At 42.4% G+C, this 17978-nt stretch overlaps 1 protein-coding gene across 5 annotated transcripts in view; it reads right to left on the bottom strand.

The window, feature by feature from the left end:
• Window positions 1–12918, bottom strand: part of vps13a (vacuolar protein sorting 13 homolog A) — a 366579-nt gene extending 353661 nt beyond the window's left edge. For all 5 annotated transcript variants that reach the window (XM_067983108.1, XM_067983109.1, XM_067983112.1 and 2 more), the window contains exons 1-2: window positions 12584–12918; window positions 3613–3656 (exon numbers count right to left, since the gene is read on the bottom strand). In XM_067983108.1, coding sequence (XP_067839209.1) covers window positions 3613–3656; window positions 12584–12683 — 144 coding nt within the window. In that variant the 5' untranslated portion in view covers window positions 12684–12918. The remainder of the gene's footprint in view (window positions 1–3612; window positions 3657–12583) is intronic.
• Window positions 12919–17978: the final 5060 nt, after the last annotated feature.

The following is a 17978-nucleotide window of genomic DNA, read 5'->3' as shown; positions in this document are numbered from 1 at the left end:
CCTTTTTTAACACTTTACCTTTTACTCCATACCTTCTGTCCCTTCCTGATACGCTTTCCTGTCTCCCTGCTCAGGTTCCCAACCCCCTGCCACAGCTTTGATGCTAGGTTAATCGCCTTACGCCTTCTAGTTTTCATTTTATCTGTCGTGCCTAAAGTACCTAAAGTGCCTAAAGTACACTTTCTTTCCGCTGGTCTATGCTTTTCCCTTTCACTTGTTCTTGAACAACTGTTTGTACTATTTGTATTGTAGATTTCCCCTGGGTCTTCCCCTCTCTTGCTGCTCTCAACTTTATTCCTTTCTGACTCCCCGCTCAGGTTCCCATCCCCCTGCCACTCTAGTTTAAACCTTCCCCAACAGCACTAGCGAACACCCCCGCGAGGACATTGGTCCCGGTCCTGCTCGGGTGTAACCCGTCACGCTTGTACAGGTCCCACCTTCCCCAGAACCGGTCCCAATGTCCCAGGATACTAAATCCCTCCCTCCTACACCATCCCTGCAGCCACGCATTCATCCTGTCTATTCTCCTGTTCCTATACTCACTAGCACGTGGCACCGGTAGTAATCCTGAGATCACTACCTTTGAAGTCCTGCTTTTTAATTTATCTCCTAACTCCTTAAATTCACCTTGCAGGACCTCATCCCTTTTTTTACCTATGTCGTTTGTACCAATATGGACCACGACTACTGGCTGTTCACCCTCCCCCTCCAGAATCTTTTCTGCGCCCTCTCTAAGGCCTTCACAAGCTTCCTAAAGTGCGGTGCCCAGTATTAGGCAATTCTCCAGTTACGGCCAAACCAGTGTTTTAGGAAGGTTCACCATAACCTCCTTGCTTTTGTAAAGCCCAGGGTCCAGTATGCTTTTTTCACCGCTTTCTCAACCTGCCTGCCACCTTCAATGACCTTTGCACATATGCCCCCAGGTCTCTCTGTTCCTACACCCACTTTAGAATGGTACCCTTTAGTTTATATTGCCTCTCCTCATTCTCCACTACTCTGTTTCTTGTCACTTAGCCAATTTCATATCCATGCTGCCACTGCCCCTTTTATGCCATGGGCTAGATTTGTAATTAAAGACAATAAGAGACACTTAAGAGACAGAGAATGTGTGAATAACTGAGGTGAGGGAGGTGGTGTAAGGCAGGTCTGAAATGGATGCAGGAAATGCAGCTGAAGTTGAAGTTATTGATTTTAATATTATGGCCAGTGGGTAACACAGGAGGAAAGGGTGGGGAAAAAGTGCGAGAGAGAGAGAACCTGGAACTGAAAACTAAACAAGTATACATAGTAAAGAAACAGACTACTAAATTGACTGGATTCATCAAATCTAAATCCAACTACTTCTGAATGCATCCTTTTTTCTCCAAGATGGTAGTCGGTCGAAACATTCATAAAATGTTAACAGATAAGCTAACTCAAATTATCTGAGCATTGAAATCTGTATAAAATTAAGGGATCATACAGTGCCCACCAGTCACAGAATGCATCCAGTGAAGTGACAGACACCGCACGCTGTATCCTTCAACCATTGCAGACAAGGAAAAAATGATTGTGATTATTGCTCATTTACCAAAAGCTTTCAGTCAATGCAAATACAAAAAAAAAGCAAATCAAACAGTAAACCAATATATCCAAAGGACATTTAACTACAAATCCAAGCATGTTATTACAGCTTTGTATAGATCACTGGTGAGACCACCTTTGAAATATTTGGCACCCTATCTTCAAAAAGGGTACTGAAACATCAAAAGGTGGCTCCTGTGTTGATTGGCTGGAGGATGATATGTCTGTCTTGGGGGCAGAAGACCAGGATTAAATAATGGAGACTTATGAATGTTCTACAATGTTTGCCTCACTACTTCTGGAAATCAGAAGAAATTAGGCAGTCTTCACTCAGGAGATTAAATAGGTGTGGTAGCGTCTACATAAGGGCAATTTACAGATTGTACACAGAAGAAGCCTGACAAAACAAATGGCCTTCTTTCCCCTCCACTTCACATCCTTCAAACTGCCTTTGTAGCTCCACACTTGGTCCTTGATCTTGAAAATGATCTCGGTCAACTATAGGCCAGTCAATTTAATCACAGTGGTGGGGAAACTTTTAGAAACGATAATTCAGGACAGAATTAGCAGTCACTTGGACAAGTATGGATTGATTAGGGAAAGCCAGCATGGATTTGTTAAAGGAAAATCGTGTTTAAGTATGTGGGTAGAGTTTTTTGATGAGGTAAGAGAGAGGGTAGATGAGGGCAATGCAGTTAATGTGGTGTACATGGACTTTCAAAAGTGCCATATAATAGGCTTGTCATCAAGATTGAAGCCCATGGAATAAAAGGGGCAGGAGCAGCATAGGTACAGAATTGGCTAAGTAACAGGAAACAGACAGTAGTGGTGAACAGTTGCTTTTTGAACTGGAGGGAGGTGTACAGTGGTGTTCACCAAGGGTCGGTACTAGGACCACTGCTTTTCTTGATATATATTAATGACTTGGACTTGGGTGTACAGGGCACAATGTCAAAATTTGCATATGACACAAAACTTGGAAGTGTACTGAACAGTGAGGTGAATAGCGATAGACTTCAAGACAGACTGGTGGCATGGGCGGACATGTCGCAGATGAAATTTAACGCAGAAAAATGCGAGGTGATACATTTTGGTAGGAAGAATGAGGACGGGCAATATAAACTAAAGGGCACAGGAACAGAGAGATCTGGGGGTTTCTGTACACAAATCCTTGAAGGTGGCAGGGCAGGTTGAGAAAGCGGTTAAAAAAGCATACGGGATCCTGGGCTTTATAAATAGAGGCAGAGTACAAAAGCAAGGAAGTCATGATGAACCATTAGAAAACAGTGATTCAGCCACAGCTGAAGTATTGTGTCCAGTTCTGGGCACTGCACTTTAGGAAGGGTGCCTTAAAGGGTGCAGAAGGTATTTACTAAAATGATTCCAGGGATGAAGGACTTCAGTTACGTGGATAGACTGGAGAAGCTGGAGTTGATCTCCTTGGAACAGAGAAGGTAGAGAGGAGATTTGATAGAGGTATTCAAAATCATGGAGGGTCTAGACAGAGTAGATAGAGAGAAACTGTTCCCATTGGCGGAAGGGTCAAGAACCAGAGAACATACATTTAAGGTGATTGGCAAAAGAACTAAAGGTGACATGAGGAAAAACTTTTTTTTAAAAAACACATTGAGTGGTTAGGATCTGGAATGCACTGCCAGAGGGAGTGGCGGATACAGATTCAATCATGGCCTTCAAAAGGGAACTGGATAAGTACTTGAAAGGAAAAAATTTGCAGGGCTAAGGGGATAGGGCAGGGGAGTGGGACGAGCTGGATTTCTCTTGCATAGAGTCGGCACGGACTCAATGGGCCGAATGGCCTCCTTCCGTGTTGTGACCTTTCTATGATTCTATTCCAGGTTGTAGACTAGTTCACATCCAACACAGTTCTCTGACTGCCAACAAGACACATGCTTCCATCAGTCCTTTTTCATCCCAACTCCCTTCCATTCATGGGGACTTAAATTTTGAGCCTTCCATTTTCAATGCAAAACATTTAGTACAACAATCCAGAATATTTGCTATACAAAATAAAATCAAAAGAAAACTTACCAATGCACTTTCTTTTACTTCCAGGTTATTGAGTACGACATCTCCTGTAAAAGAACAAAGAATTTAATTTTCATTAGAAAATAAACTTTCATGTTAGGGAAGGGGAAAGGGATAGTAAGAGACAACATGGACATATATGTAGGAGAAATAATCATTTGACACGGAATTACAATCCAGTCATTTAATTGTCACACAGGTATCTTTGAAGTTGTGCCCAAAAAGTAAACTTCCAAGAAAAGATAAGTGGATGCAGCATGTTTGATGACTAACACAAGATGGGATGCAAGGTGAGCACTTGAGTGCTATCTATAATGCCCCGCACTTTAGAAAGAGCTGCCATCAAAGTGCAGGATTCTCCCATGCTGCTAGTGATTTCGGGCACATCGTGGAGAAGTTCTGACGGTGGACTGGGTGCTCCACATTCCATTCTACCCCACACTATAGATGGAGAGAGGGGGGGGGGGGGGGGGGGGGGGCGGGGGTAGGCGGCCCGAGGAGAGAGAGAGAGAGAGAGAGAGAGAGAGAGAGAGAGAGAGAGAGGCAGGCGGTCCGAAGGGAGAGAGCGCGGGAGGTCCGAGGAGAGAGAGACGGGGGTGGGGGGCGGTCCGAGGAGAGAGAGACTTGGGGGGGGGGGGGGGAAGGCGGGCGGGAGAGAGAGGAACCGGAGGGTGGGGGGGGGGGGGGGGGCGGGCGGGAGAGAGAGACACCGGGGGGGGCAGGATCTCAAACTGAGCATTGCTGAGCAGGTTATTGGTGAGTAAGTGCCACTTGATAGCACTTTTGAGAACTCTTTCTGGTGATTGAGAGTAGACTGATACAACGGTAATTGTCCGTGTTGAATTTGTCCTGCTTTGCGTATGTTAGGGCGTACATCGCCAATCATGCAGTCTCGTGTATTCCGGGCCCATATCTAACTTGCTCCTTTTAAAATCTTAAATCGATCTGGTGTTTTCTTACGGGAAAGAGGCTTTAAGCAACTCAGTGATTTCTGCCATAAACCTTCCAGTGTTAACTGACCAGATTCTCCTGTAGTTGATAATGTAACAACTGCCTGCATCTCTCCCTCACAATTTTGTTAATATATAATCGTAGTATAGAGATTGTGAACCATTTATTATTTTCCCTGTATGAGTTAACATGGTCTAATATCTACTTTAACAAATATTCCTGTTATTTATTTCCGTGGAGAGGCGGGACACTTAATTAACATATTTAAATCGGGTTCCTCCAGTGCAATTGGGAATCCGATTTAAAACTTAATGTTGCTACACAGGTTTTCCAGGGGTCGGGAAACTCACCAGTGAAAGGGAGGAGGGAGCTGCTGGCTCCATAAGGTCAGTGCCTCTTTCAGCACTCCTTGGGGGCCAGGAGTGCCCCCGCCCCAATCCCTCAAGGAAGCCTTCAGCCTGCCCCAACCCCGATCGGCAGCCTTTTGCCTCCTCCTCCCCACACCCATCGCCAACCTCCAGCCCCAACTGTTGACATCCCCCGCCAGCTGACCTTCCCCCAGCCCTCCCAATCGCGGCCCTGTCCCTCCTCCCGATCGCAGGTCTCTCCCGATTGCTGGTCCTGGCTGCGGCCTCCTGCTGCTGGTGTTTCCTCCCGCCCGTCAGCCAGGCTGACCATTTGGCTGACTGCTGGGCTGGAAACAGAGCTAAAAAATGTTTTGATGAGTGCCTGCTATTAAGTGCAGTAGGACCTCCGAGCCCCTGGCCTGGCCGGGTTCTTCGGCCGGGTGCAGCCTTAATGCACTTTTATTTTAAATGCGACTGGTTTTGTATTAGCCATGTGACTACCCAGGATGTCTCCCTCCAATTTTCCAAGTAAACGTTTCTGGGTTCACTGCTTTACAGTGATAAAAATTTTTATTATTGGCTTAACCTGCATAAAAAGATGAGAAAAGTTAAATCTTTTTCTTCCAACTTTTTCTCCCACCGTTGTGTCTCACAGCTGTTACTTCTAAATTTTTTGCCTTGGTCACAGTATACTCGGTATTACAATTCCACAGGGTGAAAATTCCAACTCCCAACATGCCTCTCGTTCACAGACAGAATTAAGAGAGGCACTTAAACTGCGCACTATGTACAATAAAAGCTGAACAAAATTATGTTTTCCCCTCCTCATCTAAATGAGCAGATCTCCCACACAGTTGCTAATGTTGTCAGGAAATGCTGTATCCCCTTCAAAATCCATCCAATTCACAGAGGCATCTCTCCCCATCCAATCCTCCCAGTTCTTGCTAGCACTATTCTCTTTCCTCCCAATCTCAGTTCATACTGATGCTCTTTCTCTTCCCCCACTGCCCCCCCCATGTACCCAGTTCATGCTGCCACTCATTCTTCCCATCGTCCCCCCTCAGCACCACTCCCAGCTTCATCTCTCTCCACTTCCCTTGGTTAATGCTGACACTGTTCTTTCTAACCCTCCAACCATGGCACTGTCAGCTTCACCCTTTTCTCCCTCGTCCACCACCGTAATTCTCTTCATAGTGTTTAAAACGATAAAGGGATTCAATAGGGTAAATACAAAGAAACTATATTCTCTGGTGGGGGAATCCAGAATAAGAGAGCATAATCTTAAAATTAAGGGCTAGGCCATTCATTAGTGAAATCAGGAAGCACTTTTTCATACTAAGGATGGTGGAAATTTGGAACTTTCACCCCCAAAGGCTGTGGATGCTGGGTCAATTAAAATTTTCAAGACTGAGACGGATAGATTTTTGTTAGGTAAAGGTATCAGGACATAGAGCAAAGTTGGGTAAATGAAGTTGAGGTATCAATCAGCCATGAATATAATTGAATAGTGGAACAAGCTCATAGGGCTGAATGGCCTGCTCATGTTCCAACTTTCCTGGCTTCTCCCCATTTATACCATTCCAGGGTATGCTTACCCAATCCCTATTGTTGCTGCTGAAGACACATACTATGTGCAGGAATTCTCACAAATTACAAATGCACAGCAACAGAATGCAGCCAAGTTCAATTGCTTCAGCTTACAGCAGCACAGCAGGACAACACCTGGAATGGTACTGAGGTCTAGAGCCTGACTCATGCCAATATTGATCTGTGAATGCAGACATGTGGATGGTGCCTGCAAAATACTGACTGTCCATGTCAAATATCAGATGATCTTTTCATAGGCTTTCAAAAAATTCAGATCATCTATAGTACTCCTGATACAAATACATTGCAAAAAGATGGACATCTTATTACAGTTACATACATGTCACAGAGGGCCCCTCTGAATTCCAGATGTAGCAGTTGGTAAAAATATGCCCCACTGCTATCTCACCACACATACTATTAGAGCAATTCCTTTTGTCTGGCTATAGATATTGACCAATAAGTCCCTATTTGCAATGTCTCTTCCTAGCAGACTGGCAGTGCAAACAGTGATACACTGTCTAGTGACCTCTGGGACCTGAGTTTGAATCCAGAAAAATGACTCACAGGTGCCATAGAAGCTGATCGACAGAAATTCTTAATCTCTTTGCTGTTGTATTGGAAGCTTCAATATCTAATTTATTCATAGAAAATGTTAGAAATACACAGCAAATCTATCGATGTCTGAAAAGAGAAGACAAGTTAATGCTGTGGATGTAGGCCCTTAGTCAGAATTGTTCTGCTATTTTGGGTGTAGACTCAAAGTATTAATTTTTTTCTTTTCAGATGCTGGCTGGCCTATTGTGTATTTCCAGCATTTTCTGTTTTTACTTCAGATTTCCATTTATTTTTTAGCCATGGAAACCTGATCTGTGAGTATAACACTGCCACTGGGTACCTGAATTGAAAGATGTTCCATTCCCAATACTATTAGTTACCTTGAAAAGCAGAAAATTCACAAAAAAAAAATCCTCTTCCCGATGTCACCCCTCATGAAAGTTACGCATGTATCTGTTTAATTGTTTGGCTGATTAAGGATAATTCCAGATACATATTCCATTGAAGTACACAAACAAGATAGTCTCTTTTGTAGGTTTTTATTGCTAGGGGGATAGAATATAAAAACAGGGAGGTATTGCTGCAGTTATATAAGGTATTGGTGAGACCGCACCTGGAATACTGCATACAGGTTTGGTGTCCACACTTAAGAAAAGACATACTTGCTCTCGAGGCAGTACAAAGAAGGTTCACTCGGTTAATCCCGGGGATGAGGGGGTGGACATATGAGGAGAGGTTGAGTAGATTGGGACTCTACTCATTGGAGTTCAGAAGAATGAGAGGCGATCTTATTGAAACATATAAGATTGTGAAGGGGCTTGATCGGGTGGATGCAGTGAGGATGTTCCCAAGGATGGGTGAAACTAGAACTAGGGGGCATAATCCTAGAATAAGGGGCTGCTCCTTCAAAACTGAGATGAGGGGAAACTTCTTCACTCAGAGGGTGGTAGGTCTGTGGAATTTGCTGCCCCAGGAAGCTGTGGAAGCTACATCATTAAATAAATTTAAAACAGAGATAGACCGTTTTCTAGAAGTGAAGGGAATTAGGGGTTATGGGGAGCGGGCAGGAAATTGGACATGAAGCTGAGTTCGGATCGGTCAATGCCCTGTGGGTGGCGGAGAGGGCCCAGGGGCTGAGTGGCCGGGTCCTGCTCCTACTTCTTGTGTTCTTTAGATTTGTGGTTGGGATCAGATCAGCCATGATCTTATTGAATGGCGGAGCAGGCTCGAGGGGCTGATTGGCCTACTCCTGCTCCTATTTCTTATGTTCTTATGTTTCAGCTTTACAAGCTCCCCTAATACATCAGTCTATGCCACAACCCGACAGATATTGGAGACTAATCTGCTGATCAACAGCACCGTAATATCACTAAGACGACCACTGCCTTTTTGTTTGGCCAAAACATTTTGTAAATACTAGAATTCCCATTGATGCCAATCTTGGGCATTCAAAGCTAATAGTTAGCACTTCCATTCATTTGTCAGCTTATCACCATTTCACAAGAAAAATCTGCTTTTATCCATTGGGTTTGGAAATTGTCAGTATCACCCAGATACATTGAAAAACAGGACTAGAGCAAGTCAGAACCAGTTGGGTCAGAGGCCAGGACTTAAAACGGTTAGAGCTAAATTGACTGAAGCACAGGACTGGAGCTAGTCAGGACTGATCAGATGTTACTTTCTCCTACTGTTGATTGCACATGAACTTAAGACAGAAAGGTTTTAAGTTGAGCCAATGATTTCTGACAGTCACAGTTACAAGTGTTTTTTTTTATTCGTTCACGGGATGTGGGCGTCGCTGGCGAGGCCGGCATTTATTGCCCATCCCTAATTGCCCTCCAAAGAATATATATGAAAACAGTAATCTGCTAAAATACAGCTTTTAAGAATGTTTTGTTTTCCTCAGAGGAACTTTCTGGGGCATGCACAGTTGCTGTTTTGTATGATTTCTTCAACAGGACTGATTGTAGCCACTTTTTTGAGATAAGGATGTTCCCTGGTGTGAATGCATCACTCGCTTTTATTTGAGCATTACTGTCAACGCATTTACAAAACTGCCAGGGTTCGGAAATAAAGTAGGAAATAGAATTGCAAATGATGAGTTCTCAGCAAATTTTTTAAAATTACAGTCCTGTATTTAAGATTTCACTCCAGTGTACTACTGCAATGTCCAACATGCCTAATCACTGCAAAGCAGCAATCAACCAAGCAAATACAGTGCTGAACTATACAGCCAGAATACAGAATATATGCCAGAGAACGTAACATGTTTTAATTAGACCACATCTCAAATACTGTGTCCGGGTCTGGTGTCAAAGACACAACTGAGACATTCAAGCACTAAAAGGTGGCTCAGAGAATAGTTACAAGGCTGATCTCTACTAGCAGAGGAATGCGTTATAAAGAAAGACTGGAGAAATTTCATCATTTCCATCCTGAAGAGAGACAACTGTCAGGTGACCTTTAAAGGTAAACAAGATATGATCATAAAAGGGAAGGTAAATCTGGAACATTTACTTCAAACTAAATCATGATATTAGGACAAGGCTCAAACTATTAAAGCCAAATTTAGGGCTGTCAGGAAATTCAAGCATGGAGGTGAGCGCTGTCAACATTCAAATTCCTCAAAATGTGTTCTTGTTCCATGAGGCCCTACTCTATGAGCACTAATTTGTACCCCAGAGGGCTCGCATCTAAAATGGACTTCCAAGGTAGGTTAGTGAAGGCAACAATTCTGGAACCATTTTAGAACTAGTTGGATACAGTGATAGAGCTCTGAAGCAGCTTTCTTGATGGATAAGTTAAAATAGCCAATAGATTCCTTATTTGTATTTATTTTATGATCTTGTAATGTGCAATGTTAACCACTGACCTTTTTACATGTGACTGCAGCACCCAATTATGTTCTGCAACTGAGAAAGCTGCTTTCAGTTCATTTAGATGCTTATGTGGAGGTCCCTTTATTGCCATGCAGCGATCAGACAGCAAGCCCACACTATCTGCATTAGAGTAGTCAACATCCACAGCAATTGCGAGGTGTGACGCAAGAGCAGAACAGATTGCAAACCCCAGGTTGTAGAAAGTCAGGACCACCCGATAGCAAAAAATTCAGCCCCCAATGCATTTTTGTTTCTAGTACAATAATTTTTTTCAACCGGGTCAAAGAGCAATATAAACTAGAAATTGCTGTTGGTGATAATAATTGATGAACGGCATTCCTTGGTGCACTTTTTAATGGGGGCATTAAACAATTTATTTTATATGGGTTAATGGCTCCATTAAAATAATGGTCAGAGGAATATCATATGCAGATAATGTGTTCATCTGCTATTATTATTCATAGTAATTTCCAATCTAATGTTGTTTTGACATTTTAAAAACAATTTTTCAAATGGATGTAACATGTAGCTCAGCACCTAGAAAGATAGATAAAAGTTTGACTCTCCATCAGAAGCTGGTTCTAAAGTTTTGCTTCATTGATACCAACTCACCCTTATCCTTCCTGTAGCTACTTAAAAATAGTTTGTTGAAAATAATTAAATCAGCATAGCCTCAATCCAGGTAATTCCTACATGCCTCAAAGCTGTAATGGGATCCAGGACATCAGATAGGATAATGAGATAGTATTATCATATGAACATAGAATGCAAATTAACAAGTGTATCTGTGATTAGATTCCTAATGAAAAAAGGAAATGAACGCTATAAATTTGGGCCAAATGGCCTCCTCCTGTGCTGTAACCATTCTATGATTCTATGATCGATAGCTCTTCTAGGAAAAAATATTTTTGGCTTGAAAGGCAAAATTACAATGAGCTCCAAGATGCATCAATTAAAGTGTCAAAAAGCAATTTTCAAGGAAGCAGGCAATCACCCAGATCCTAATTAATAAATGTCATGCTTCTGACAGTTACATACATCCTCCTTTAGTTATTTCTAAATTCACCACCGCTGCAAAGTACACAAGTGTACTTTAGGTTTATTTCCTGCACTAAAAATTGACCAATATTGTATATATCTGTAACCTAAATTATGGCAAGCTTGTGTCCCATTGCACTTTTAGTCTAACTTCTTATCTTCATGTCTCATTAGCCCTACATCCAGGACCGCTTTGAGCGAAGTCAGTTTTTTTACTCGTTTTCTAAGTTTGCATACATGGGTTGAGCATAAGATAGCAAGCTTGGTTCCTGCAATCTCCTCTCATACTAGCCAAGCTTGCATAAGATGACCACTAATTCCCAGATATTTTATCATAATATTCAATTGCCGACCAACCCATCCAACGTACTCACTGGGGGTGGGGCTACACTATTTTGCAGGAAGTATCCACAACCATATACACCACACTTCACAGTTATAATGAACTTTATATGTTTTATGCTGGCATAGGGGACATTAAACTGATTAAAATATTCAGCAGTCCTTGTCCCTTATCTGGCATAAAACACAATGTATCAATGATGAAGAACATCCTTTTTTTAAAAAAAAAGACAATATACTAATTTTCAGTTAAACTGTCCATTCCAGTCAGAAGTACAACACTACAATTTTTATTTTCCAGTTATCTCCAGTCATCTAACACAGAGCCACAACATAGCAAAACTCAGCAGCCATAATGACAGGAATAACACCACAACGATACGCAGCTGAAAAGAAGAAAGCATAACAACTAAGCTAAAATGAAAAGCTGTGTAAGGAATAGGATTACACTGCAGGCTGTATAACACAACCATAAGGTTTGATGACTGTATAAACCATTCAATCTTTGTTTTCACTTTCATCATGTCTAAACAACTCTTTGGTTAAGGTCCATTCTTCAAACTTACGACTGACCATTTTATAAAAGGAACGTTTATGTGCCGTTGTTGTTCGTTTAATTAGATCTCAAACTTATTTCAACTTTCACCTTTACAAGTAGGATGAAATATGTATACAATTACATAAATATGTTTACTAAAGTTAACACATCACAATGTATATATTCGAGGAACACAATAAAAGGGAACGAACGGATATCGTGCAAGCTGCTATGTAATGCGGGGGGGGGGGTGTCACATTTTTAAAACATATCCCGTGTTAAGTCCTAGCTCTGTATCAAATTAAATATAAACTGTTAGCATTAAATATAAACTGTTAGCATTAAATCTTTAACTGTAATATGTGTGCAGTACCTAAAATTTAAAATTATCTGAATATAACACCATGCAATATTGAAATAGCATTTGCAGAAAAAGCTACTTGCAGTTTTGCAACTACCATAAAACATTTTAATAATGAATCTGCAAAAAAAATACATTTCTCGGTTGATTGCAGACCACTTAAATCAATTGTTTTTTTAAAAATACCGAAAATTGCTTGCCATGGTACATTTTACTGCAGGATCCTGGTGGGTGGGTCACTCCCTCCCCAGGGAGTCCGGATCCACACCACTGACAGCTGCTCGCGCAGGTACTTGTCAAACACCAAATCATTCTATATATGTATATATATATATATATTTTAAAAATCTGACACACAGATCACAAACTTTACCTCCCCAAATTCCTATCTGCAACTGCGAGGTGTCCAAGTTCACTACGTAATCTCCCAAGAAACGGTTCAAAACGTCGACCACTAAAGACTCGAACACCATCTTCTCCCGATCACCATCCTCGGCCCAGCCGGAGCCGCCGCCTCTTCTCAACACGAACGCCGAGCTCCAACAACACGCCGAACGAAATTAAAATTATTTTTTAAAAAACGATCGCCCACCGGACCGGAACTAACACGAGCCGCACCGCGTCACCGCCTTTTAATAGCTGCGCCCTCCTACGCTAACGGCGACCGTTGAAGCCGATTTGGGTCTTTCGGATGGTTCACGTGCGTGCGCGTTCACGTCCGACGCGCCACTTCGAGCCGCCGCCTTTTGCTCGTTCTCGTACATGCGCGTAACCGTGCGAGCGCCCGATGAGGTCAGCAGCGGGAGGAGGAGTCTGGTGTTGCGCCGGAAGATGAGCTCTCCATCGTGGAGAGTGTGGGTTACTTTTTTAAGTGACACTTCACAGTGATTGTGTTGGGAGAGCCCTGGTGCTGGGTGTTCGGGAGAGGTTGTCTAGTATAGGCTCTCACTGTGATCAGAGGGGGATAAAAATAGGGACAGAAAAACTTACTGACAGTCAGGTTCTTGTTCAGCAAGTTGGCTCACAATGTTAGAATGCAGAAAGGTAGTCATAATTCATTTTGTTTAAGTCAAGAAAGATGACCCATTGATGTGGGAGAGTATAGCATGTTCATTATTTTGTAAAGGCAGGTTTTATTGATTGGACTCCATGTGAGTGCAATCACAATTGTTTTACATCTCCATTTGCTATGAAATAAAGCAGTTTAAAGATTCATGTCTGGCCTTGTCTTATGAAGTCTTTTTGACCAGCCTTTGAAAAGATTGAAGATGTGTACATCCAAAAGACACCAGTATCCAGTTCAGATCACAAGGCAGTATTATTGTTAGACCTCTGGATTACGTCTATTATTGTATAATTAGATATTGGGCAGTACAGGCACACCCCTAAATTTTGGGCTCATGTCGCTTACAGCAGCGACTAGCACCACTATCAAAGGCAAACCCCAAATGTCTAACAATCTGGTTGTGGTGGCAACGGTGTGGATCAAAATGACCTGGCTAAGGCTATTGTCTCTTGGCCTAGGGCCTCAGGGCATACTCTGGTACCAGTCAGAACTGGGGCATATCTAGAAAGAAAAATAATCTGTCTTTGATACTGGCCAATGTCAAAGGGTCAATACTGAAAAGGGTGGAAGTGCAAAATTCCAAAGATATATTTCAGGAAGTCCAATTCCACCTCATCATGGACTGTTGACATTGCTCTCAAGTAGTTTTATGTAGATGGTTCCCATTAATGCCGTATAGTTTGGCATTTTTTACCCTCAAAGGTATTGGGTCAATATTGGGTCAACATTCAGGTGCCATAGAATCATAGAATCATAGAAGTTTACAACATGGAAACAGGCCCTTCGGCCCAACATATCCATGTCGCCCAGTTTATACCACTAAGCTAGTCCCAATTACCTGCACTTGGCCCATATCCCTCCATACCCATCTTACCCATGTAACTGTCCAAATGCTTTTTAAAAGACAAAATTGTACCCGCCTCTACTACTGCCTCTGGCAGCTCGTTCCAGACACTCACCACCCTTTGAGTGAAAAAATTGCCCCTCTGGACCCTTTTGTATCTCTCCCCTCTCACCTTAAATCTATGCCCCCTCGTTATAGACTCCCCTACCTTTGGGAAAAGATTTTGACTATCTACCTTATCTATGCCCCTCATTATTTTATAGACTTGTATAAGATCACCCCTCAACCTCCTACTCTCCAGGGAAAAAAGTCTCAGTCTATCCAACCTCTCCATATAAGTCAAACCATCAAGTCCCGGTAGCATCCTAGTAAATCTTTTCTGCACTCTTTCTAGTTTAATAATATCCTTTCTACAATAGGGTGACCAGAACTGTACAAAGTATTCCAAGTGTGGCCTTACTAATGTCTTGTACAACTTTAACAAGACATCCCAACTCCTGCATTCAATGTTCTGACCAATGAAACCAAGCATGCTGAATGCCTTCTTCACCACCCTATCCACCTGTGACTCCACTTTCAAGGAGCTATGAACCTGTACTCCTAGATCTCTTTGTTCTATAACTCTCCCCAACGCCCTACCATTAACGGAGTAGGTCCTGGCCCGATTCGATCTACCAAAATGCATCACCTCACATTTATCTAAATTAAACTCCATCTGCCATTCATCGGCCCACTGGCCCAATTTATCAAGATCCCGTTGCAATCCTAGATAACCTTCTTCACTGTCCACAATGCCACCAATCTTGGTGTCATCTGCAAACTTACTAACCATGCCTCCTAAATTCTCATCCAAATCATTAATATAAATAACAAATAACAGCGGACCCAGCACCGATCCCTGAGGCACACCGCTGGTCACAGGCCTCCAGTCCGAAAAACAACCCTCCACAACCACCCTCTGTCTCCTGTCGTCAAGCCAATTTTGTATCCAATTGGCTACCTCACCTTGGATCCCGTGAGATTTAACCTTATGTAACAACCTACCATGCGGTACCTTGTCAAAGGCTTTGCTAAAGTCCATGTAGACCACGTCTACTGCACAGCCCTCATCTATCTTCTTGGTTACCCCTTCAAAAAACTCAATCAAATTCGTGAGACATGATTTTCCTCTCACAAAACCATGCTGACTGTTCCTAATCAGTCCCTGCCTCTCCAAATGCCTGTAGATCCTGTCTCTCAGAATACCCTCTAACAACTTACCGGTCTGTAGTTCCCAGGCTTTTCCCTGCCGCCCTTCTTAAACAAAGGCACAACATTTGCTACCCTCCAATCTTCAGGCACCTCACCTGTAGCTGTCGATGATTCAAATATCTCTGCTAGGGGAGCCACAATTTCCTCCCTAACCTCCCATGACATCCTGGGATACATTTCATCAGGTCCCGGAGATTTATCTACCTTGATACGCATTAAGACTTCCAGCACCTCCCTCTCTGTAATATGTACACTCCTCAAGACATCACTATTTACTTCCCCAAGTTCCCTAACATCCATGCCTTTCTCAACCGTAAATACCGATGTGAAATATTCATTTAGGATCTCACCTTTATGTATTTGTAGAAGCTCTTTGGATTCTCCTTTGCCTTATCTGCCAAAGCAATCTCATGTCCCCTTTTTGCTCTCCTGATTTCTCTCTTAACTCTACTCCGGCAATCTCTATACTCTTCAAGGGATCCACTTGATCCCAGCTGCCTATGCATGTCATATGCCTCCTTCTTCTTTTTGACTAGGGCCTCAATCTCCCGAGTCATCCAAGGTTCCCTACTTCTACCAGCCTTGCCCTTCACTTTATAAGGAATGTGCTTACCCTGAACCCTGGTTAACACACTTTTGAAAGCCTCCCACTTACCAGACGTCCCTTTGCCTGCCAACAGACTCTCCCAATCAACTGTTTTGCAAAGGTGAGCTTCACAGCAGGTTGACAAACAAGTCCTTCCTCACACCCATTTTCAACCCAGCACATCCGTTGTATCCTCAGTGAGCTCCCTTGTGGGGAATGTCAGGGTTCCAGAGCATCCACTGCCAAGATACAGGCATAGCTGCCCTTCATCTGAGTAGGAAAAGCTTGTCTCAGAAGTTGCTGCAGCTTCAGCCCAGTGAAGTTGCCTCATAAGCTACCTCACCCCAAGAAGGCAACTGAGACTGACCATGAGGACAAGGAAGATGATAATGGTGACATGTCAGCTTTTACTAGTTTCATGATGAGTTGGTAAGGTTGTTTGATACATTCAACACAGGCTGCCCTAAAGTCTGAATGTGTCAGACCTGGATACAGAGAGTTGAGCCTCACAGAGGTCTCAAGCTTCAGCCTTTGCAGGGTTCACCCTGCTTTGCACTCATTGGACCATGACCTATCATGTTTGCCCCAATTACCTCCAGGGTTGAAAAGACCTACCAAGCACATTGTGCCACCCTCTGCTGCCTACCTGCTGCTGATTCAGTGGGTGTATTTCAAATGTTTAACCAGCATAGGAAAGCATTTGCTCAGGAGATGGACTCCGCAGTAATTCATTGTGGTTGGATTCATGGGCAAACAGACCTTTGTGCAGAGCAAATTGCTTGCCTCCAGTTTCATTGGGCTGGGTTTCTCGCTACCTGTGCTCTAGTTCTATGCAGTAGACCTTATAGGGATCAGTTCCTATCACTGGTTGAGAACCTCCGCCAGATTGCATTGTTGCAGCAGCATGTTTCATTGGATATCCTTGATGTTGGTATGAGATCTAATGCCCAGGGAATCATACCTTGATGGCTAGTTTGGCTCCTTTTGTTGCTAACCACTTCCTATTGATTGGATGGTACAGTCACCTTAAATTTTTTAAAAAATAATTTTGAAAAATAACTGAGCAGAAACTGCTAGAATCTAAAGAAAAACATTCAACAGTTCAGCTAACGAAATTCTGGAAATTGTATACACTGCACACACTCAGTCTGCACAATCTGCATTCAACTAACAGGTCTGGGCAAAAATATTAAGTCCAATTCAAGTAAAAACTTTAATGAAGGCATTAACAGACACAAAAGATTAACAAAGGAACTCCTATTGGCATTACAGCAAAACAGAAAAAGTTAGGTTTGGACATTTTAACATTGGAATTTCTATAGGGAATGTTTACATTGAAGTTTTCAATGGACTGTATGACCTACATAGGTATTTTGATATAGTACCAACAATCTCCAGTGGCATTGTTCACAGGAAGTCAGGTGATACATTGTTTGATTAGGACAAGAGAATTTGATGGTACAATGGAGAATGTGTCATTGGATACCAACCTAGAAATTATTAAAAAGTAAATGGAGGTATTTGCAAATTGCTAGAAAATAGCACATTGGAAGATTTTTATACAATTTTAGAGATTTGGGAGAAAGGAAATCAGAATTAAAATAAATAAATGTGATTCCCACTGTCTCAAAATGTAATGGATTTGCAATGCCCAGAAAATGATCCTGTCAAATTTCCACGGTGAACATATGACCCATTCATCCTGAACTAATTGTGCTTCATGTAGTGATTTGTGAAGGGCAATTGACTCCAAAGCTCACCTCGTAACATTATGGTCTCCAATTGAAACTGAGGCTAATGATGCTTTTAATCAACTCCAAATGTCAACTAAATATTAATAACACTAACACATAATTCTACAAAATATATAGTGGAACAAATCATTGATCTTCAGCAGCCAAACATTTATGTACCTGGATCAACTCTAGGGGTGCCGGTCCCTGTCTGGTCTGTCTTTCACTGGGTGAGAAGTCAGGGATAATGGAGCCAATTTTTCATGGGCGCTGTGTTTTTTTGGAATG

Source organism: Heptranchias perlo, chromosome 4, assembly GCF_035084215.1.
Source record: "Heptranchias perlo isolate sHepPer1 chromosome 4, sHepPer1.hap1, whole genome shotgun sequence".
NCBI classification, from domain to species: domain Eukaryota; kingdom Metazoa; phylum Chordata; class Chondrichthyes; order Hexanchiformes; family Hexanchidae; genus Heptranchias; species Heptranchias perlo.
This window is presented reverse-complemented; position numbering and strand designations above follow the sequence as displayed.